At 35.8% G+C, this 7,469-nt stretch overlaps 1 protein-coding gene across 2 annotated transcripts; it reads right to left on the reverse strand.

Annotated features, from left to right (window-relative positions):
* Positions 1–1,098: 1,098 nt before the first annotated feature.
* MS3_00006762 (CTTNBP2 N-terminal like) lies at positions 1,099–7,249 on the reverse strand (the record flags this gene model as incomplete). 2 transcript variants are annotated; one of them, XM_012941749.3, is made up of 5 exons in its annotated part: positions 7,104–7,249; positions 6,832–7,071; positions 6,506–6,799; positions 6,104–6,474; positions 2,033–3,107 (listed from the first exon to the last, which is right to left on the reverse strand). In XM_012941749.3, the coding sequence occupies exons 1-5, from the start codon at positions 7,131–7,133 to the stop codon at positions 2,033–2,035; spliced, it is 2,010 nt and encodes a 669-aa protein (XP_012797203.3). In that variant the 5' UTR covers positions 7,134–7,249. The 2 variants fall into 2 exon arrangements, with proteins under 2 accessions (XP_051068181.1, XP_012797203.3); XM_051214995.1 differs by having other exon boundaries at positions 1,099–3,107; positions 6,506–7,071.
* Between the last annotated feature and the right edge of the window lie 220 nt (positions 7,250–7,469).

The raw sequence follows: 7,469 nt of genomic DNA on the forward strand, positions 1-7,469 counted from the left end.
GCAGTTACATTCAAGTAGTTAATTCTCGTAAATAAATTTCAACTCTCCAGGTTCTCTGCTATCAGAACTCGATTACTGAATCCTCAAGACTAAAAATCCAAAATGATAGAGGGTATCAACACGATATTAGTAATGACACACTAAGTACTAGAAAGATGGCGTCTAGTCCGAATACATTCATACGAACCCACCAATTTATTAAAACTAGCTTCCAACGTTACAGACACTGCCGAGCTAAAAAAAAAAAGTACCAGCTAGTTCCACAAACGAGGTGCCCATGAACTGTGTAGGAAGCCTAGTTTTGAATGATAATTTTCTACATCTGTGCTCAGTTGGTGAGTGTTAAATTATGACTGCATTCATGTAACCAAATGTAGTTGATATTTCATGCTCGGATCAACCTACATGCCTAGGGGATCCTTAAGATATCAGAAGTCTTAGTATGACAAGACAAATACGTGAGAGCTGAAGATACTCTATTTCTACGTAGAAATCTTAAGACTTGAACTTTACCACTCATTGCTCCGTTGTTCTAAATCATTATTTAAACAGCATGTCAACTAGACTATATTTGTATTGCATCGTGCTAATAAAGATTTTATCACTCTTCTATTCGCTTATAACACTTTTCCATAGAAATGAAATATAGCTCATATGGTTCGAATTAGATCTATAACAATAACATAACTCATCCAGCTACATGCTGCAATCACAAAGCAACATCTAGCATTCGCATAAATAAACGCAAGACGTAAAGTGTGATTGATGATAATAACTTACATTCCGATCCATACAGTTCTTGAACAAATAACTTCTAAAACTAGTGAACGTTCATATTTTTTATAGATGATGCAGTTATACGTGCTAATGGATAATCTTTCAGATATGCAGACAAGTCTAACAATCCCAGACAACTCATTGGAAAATCTTTATAAAACACCGTTGAAAGTTTCTTGATCAACTCTTAAAAATCACATGAAACTATTGATGTAAAAAACTGTGCATGTTTACCTGAACAACATATTAAAGTTCCTGCCGAGAATTGTTAAACCTATTAACTGAATATTCATTCAGTCAATGAAACATACCAGAACAATATCACAGAAAGAAATTTATATTTGTTATATTAACAGCTGAAATAAATATGAAACTTCTTGAACCCTAATGATGATCATAAATTTGACTTTATACACAACTGTCCATTAATATTTGTCTGTCAATAAAAAAAATTGTTCAAAGTTAATTAATTTATACACTATGCAATGAATTCTGATATTATCAGTAAACAACGCACTGCGTTGTTTTATCGAAAAAAAACAAGCTATTGAACAAAACACAGGGATACAAAGATAGTAAATTATGATAAACATAAAATATCCAACAGATATCAATGATTATTTCTGTTTCACTATAATAGTAAAATGCATATTATTTCACAATTAAATAAATTCATTGGTAAGAATTTTCCCAGGAGGAATTAAATTATCTAAAAACTGAACTAAAAATATAAAAGCATAATAAGGAATCACAAAGTTTTGCTAAATAAATACAACCATTATGTGAACCATTCATTCAATAAACAAAAAAAGATGGATAAACTGGAAATGAAGTTAGACGGATCAATAGTAATAATGATAATACTTATATCAGCAGTACCTGCACACTGTAATAATTAATGAAAAACTAAAAATGGAAAATTGCACATTACTTCAGAATATTTATTGGGTTAACTGAGTCATAAAAATATTTAAAAAAATGTATACATATTTTCTGTCCGAAACTGATGGTTAGATGTAAAACTTTAAGATATCTGACTAGAATTTTTGAAAACCACATTACTTTGCTTACAATAACAATTAGATTATATAATAAGTAGTATGTATCCAGCTGTACACGTATTGACTAGTTTTATAAAAAAATATATGCTGTAATTGTCATTCTTGTCATTGATACTGAAAAACATAGAACTAGAAATGAATTCCTCTTTAAAAAACACTAAAAATATATCTAAATATAGACAGAAAGTTCTAAATTATTTTCCATTTACACATACATGTCCACCTCCCATGACTGATACCGCTACAGTAAGTCCTGATTGACTATTCTGGATTGGATTTCGTGGTCTAACATTTGATGGTATAGGATTAGCAATAGAAGGATGGGAACGATGCAACGAATGAGTGGGAAAATGATGCCCACCAATCGAAGGATGTGAAGTGCTGTTTGGTGCTAAACTACTATGTTGAGAGAATTGAAGAGCAACCAATGCAGGTTTAGACTGAGACTGTATAAAAGGGGAAACAGGGCGAGGAGTTGAATGAGGATTGTGATGGAAATTGGTATGCTGAACGTTTACAGACATAGGTTTACGTGACCCTCCACGTGTTGAATAAATGGAATTATTAACAGCTCTACCAGGGATGACCACAGTGTGATTCGGAGAAGAATATGACGGTTGGTAAGGAGGACTTGATTGACGAGAAGCTAGGTTTCTAGATTTAGAGGTCTGTACAACAGCTGTATGAGACATTGAGTTCGGTATAGGGCGATTAGTATTTGTACTTGGAAGAAAAGGTGGAGGACCGCTTTGACTTCGTGAAGTATGGTTTAAGTGTCCCTGCATCCCAGGATAAGGGTAGTGTAACTGCATAGGGGGTGGCGGTGGGGGAGGTGATGGTGTGGATGATCTAGAAGGTGGTGATGTGGCTGATGGAGGGACAATAGACAACTGAGTGGTTGATTTTTCACCAACATTGCCAGAGGGAGATCTAGATGAACACTGTTCAACAACTGTTTGAGAAGAGCCAGAAGTAGTGGCTCCGGTGTGGTTTGAACTGTTAGAAATTAGAATAGATCCAGATGAGATTATATTAGAGGTGGGTGACACGGAAGTCGGCATATCAGATGATCGCCTTTGAGGAGGATTTGGTTTGAATCTGATCGAAGAATTCGTAGTGACGGACTCAGGACTACTATAATTTTCAGTAGAAACCCATGGACCGTTAATCAATGAGACACTGACACCAACTGAATCTTCTGGAGGACGACTGGCTGTATTATCCTTGGGGTAAGATTCGGATACCAGTCTTTGATAATCTGCTTTAAGTCTGAAATACAAAGATACAGCAAAGAAAATATTAAAAACAGTAATATATTCGGAAATATGTACGAATATTTGGGAATAAAGTTTTAAATATAACGTGACACTCCCTTTTCTGTCAAAATAATTCACACACAGAAAAAACCTAGTCACATTCATAAAAAGACGTGACATTTTCATTAAATAATCAGTAGTAATGCGGAAATAATAACCATATATTAGCAAATGAAGCATCTAAGACCTGTAAGAGTTATTTTATAAATTCAATTAACTGATATTATTATTTATTTGAACACATATATATTGGTACAGGAGTGCGCCAAACATATATGGGCCACACAATTTCAGTTCATTAATTGCGTGTGGGCTGCGTTACTGCCCGGGTGCCCAGACCGAAGCAGGTGGTTATCTTAGGGGGCCACACCCCGAGCCTTTGACCTAAAGGTCTAACCCACAAGACAGTGGAGCATCGTAAGGAGATGCAGTCCCATGGTAGCGGGTGACCGAAAACTGGTCCATACGCCATTTGTTCCCGCAGGATACTGGTGCCCATGTGCACCATTGATTTGGAATCCGGTTAAAGCGCCGGACATTCGCTTTTCGTCCTCTCATTTTCGTAAACAACACCCCCGCCACGAGAAGGCAGTGAGTAGGACTTCCCTGTCAGAGGCTGTACACGCGCGGCAGTGTGAGAGTATTTCGTATAAAACATGAAACGCTATAAAGGTTCGTATTACAAGACGTCTATGTGAATCCCAGAAGTAACCAAAACAGAACTGATGACCACCCTACTACGATTCATGTTATGTTACTGAACTTATAAAAACCCGACTTGGTGAAGTACTAAGAGAAATTCGATAGTTTTGTAAAATAATTACACATATTAGAGGTATTAATCGAAATAACATATATTCATGAAATTTTATTTCTCATTAATTCATCTCATTCTTTCTAAAGTAAAATAGTACTGACATTCACAAAGTGACTATATATAGTTCTTATATAAAGCTCCAATACCTACGATGTAAATGCAGCTCAAATGAATCACGTAAAATATGTTCAAATAACTTAAATCGATAATGTTAGATAATTTTATCCAATAAATAACACTGATAACAATATCCAAATACACTGAATGGCTTAAGCATTATTTAAAATGTTGCCTCGAAATAGAGAAAATACTATTTACGTAGCGGAGATTAGAAACAGGAATATCGTATGATTTCGTTATAATGCGGTTAGATTAAAGCGGTAAACAACTGCTAGCGATAAAGCGTTGTATATTTGACATTTTTGTCAGGCGATACCAAAAGTGAATTAGGGTGGCATATACCGTCGTCGCCATATAAATGTTGAATTAGTCAATAACTCCCTGAGAGCAAGTATACAACCGTTTCGATGTCTGAATACTTAATTATTCGCAATGCCTAACCAAAATAAGTGAGAATAAAATTACTCTAAAAGGAAGCGTTTACTTCTACTCCGTAATTTATAAGGGTATTCAAGGGTGGGCAGTATCCGGATGTTTGTGAGCTGAGTTTGCATTCACTGAAACCTGAATAAATGATCTTCTAAGTGATGTTAAGTCAATTACACTCTCATAGGAATCTGTTAAGCCCTAATTCTTAAACACTGATCACATTCATTTGCCACAAACTATGTAGGATGAGTTTTACTGAAGATTTACTTTTCGTACTTTTAGTATCACCAGCTAGCAGATAAACAAAGGTCACTTAAGCAAAAGAGTATTTTACTGATGTTGTTCTGAAAGTAAACTACTGCAGGAGAAAAGACAATTAATAATTGTTGAATAGCAGATTAGAAATATTCGTTATCAAATTTTATTGAAGACGAGTAGCTTCGATTATTTTAAACGAGACAAGATGCCTTGTCGTGCTTAAATCGTTTGTTTATTAAGCTTGTGAATAAGCGGTATTGAAACGCCTTATTCACCATTAACATACTTTATTGTGAAGTTGGTCGGTTGAGTGCTTTCCAACACTATAAAGTGGTGACCACCAACTACCTTGACAGTATTGTTAACGTCGGTGGGTTGATAGTTGGTGAAATATTGACATGGAGTTTGATGGAACAGTCAAGTGAGTAGAGACGAAGGGCAGTAGTAAGGCATGAAAAAATCAATTAGACTGAATACCCACCCATTTACTGAGATGGCTAAGACATGTGTTACATACGCTCAAAGTCCATCGCGATGCGTAACGATGATCGGAGTAGGCTGGAAGAAACCCGCAAGCAACTAAGTCGAATAGTGGCATCGGATCAAAAATTTAATAGTTAGGAAGATGTAAACTACATACAGTCATGGTTTATGCGGCAATCGCGATCAGCGGTTGGAAAGTGTAAGTGATAAGGTTCGAAATCAATTGCAGTGGTAAAAAAGTATTCATCCCCTATTTCCATACAGAAACGGAATTTCATTATAGGTCATAACATTTTATTCTACGAACTGATTTTCTGTACGTTTATTTTCTATCATGGATACTGCTATTATTTAGACTCCTGAGTTATTCACTTTATAAACTTCACCTTATTATATTAAGGTGGGGCAACCAAAACTGATGAACGCCTGTGCAACTGACATTATTCCTAAGTACAAAACAACTTCCTGAATAGTCAAAGATGGTTAAATCCCCAAAAGTTTGAGTGCAATTGTTGCTGTAATAGTGATGGTTTTTACACTAGCTTCCTAGTTTTTCTACTTGCAATGGAATAATATGACAAGTTTCCACAGGTTAGGAAGAAACACATAAGGCGATAAAAATATTTCCCACAAACCGAGTTCCCGCAGTCTCTTCTCTAAAACATGAATGGCATATTGATGAGATGTAAGACAAGCAACAAATATTGCATATCTAAAATGACGCTAGATACATCATTTTAGAAATTCAATAATACAATTTAGAAAACAAGCATGACTACTGTATAAAACGTATCACAAAATATAAAATAACATAGTTGGTCAGAACTAAAATACTGAATTACCTTTCAAAACTGCACTCAATTGCTTTACGAGTTTCCATTTCCTCGGCCAGCTTTTGCCGTAACAACTCGCACTGATGACTACAGCACACGTTATTATCTGAACCAACTGTTCCAGTCATCTTGCTATCAGAGTTGGTACAATCTGGACTGAGTGCTTTAGTATTAAGGCTATTCTGTTGCAATGATCGCTCCAGCTCAGCCACACGTTTCTGCTTGCTAGCCAGTTCATTAGAAAGACGTTTGCGCTCTTTTATGAGAGTAACAGCAGCAAATTTTTGCTTATTGCACAAAAGATTTTGTTCCCTCCAACTGAGAATTACACGCCTCAAGTCACGGGTGAGTTTTTTGTTCTGTAGTCTTTCATAGTCAACCTGAAAATTTAGCAAAACAAATACAAAGTACCTCAGACTTGAGCCTTTCACGTTCCTTTTCAAGCATAACTAAGACGTCATCGCCTTGAGCAGCATCTCTTTCGTGTTTTCGACGTTCTTCCTCTAACTCTTCACATACCTGTAAAATAATCACGGATGTAAATACATGACTCGCCTTGACATATCTTTTTTCCATCAGGACTAGTTGATCTCGCATTTTGTTTTGAGCATACCTTTGAGATGATATGAGATTCTCTAGCTGTAATAACTGGCTATCGTACAGTGGCTTTAAAGCAGATTCATTATCGCACAGAGGTGAGCACAACTAAGAACTAAAGCGGTATAAATCAAACTTACTGAATCTCTTCGTAATGCCTGAAAAGGATCCCTCAAGTCTCTGACACTATGTCGGTCGTTTACTACAATACCATATTTTGCCCTTAGATTGGCTGTATTTATGTGCTCAGACTGAAAATAAATCATCAGAAAACAACCCACCCTTAGAGTAGCAAGGGCTATGTCTCTTGCTTCCAGCTCCCCTTGAAGGTAAGCAAACAGTCGGATTAAATCATCCTTATCTAAGTCATCCACAGATTTCTACTGCATAACCAAACCTTTACAAAACTCACTTCATCAAAATCATTCTCGACTTCAGTCATACTTTTCACAACAAAATAACGATTTTCAGGTAACTTAACCAGCTATGAGCATACAAACTGACCATAACATAGTTAGCACTGTGAAATCATAAGTCAGTCCAACCGACCTAAGCGCGCGCAACCATATATTGACCGTTTGAAAGAATAAAACAGTTTTCACTTTGAAATAATCAAAAAGCTTCAAATCTTTGTGTAAGAAACATTGATACATTGATATAGACAGCCCTTTGCTACTATTTGCGAAAGACAATCAATCCCTTTATTAAGCGACACAGGAAATTTAATATTTTCATCTGAATAAAATAAAATATCTCCCTTATTTTCGTGTTGTTGTAT

The sequence above is a fragment of the Schistosoma haematobium genome, chromosome 2 (assembly GCF_000699445.3).
Source record: "Schistosoma haematobium chromosome 2, whole genome shotgun sequence".
NCBI lineage: Eukaryota > Metazoa > Platyhelminthes > Trematoda > Strigeidida > Schistosomatidae > Schistosoma > Schistosoma haematobium.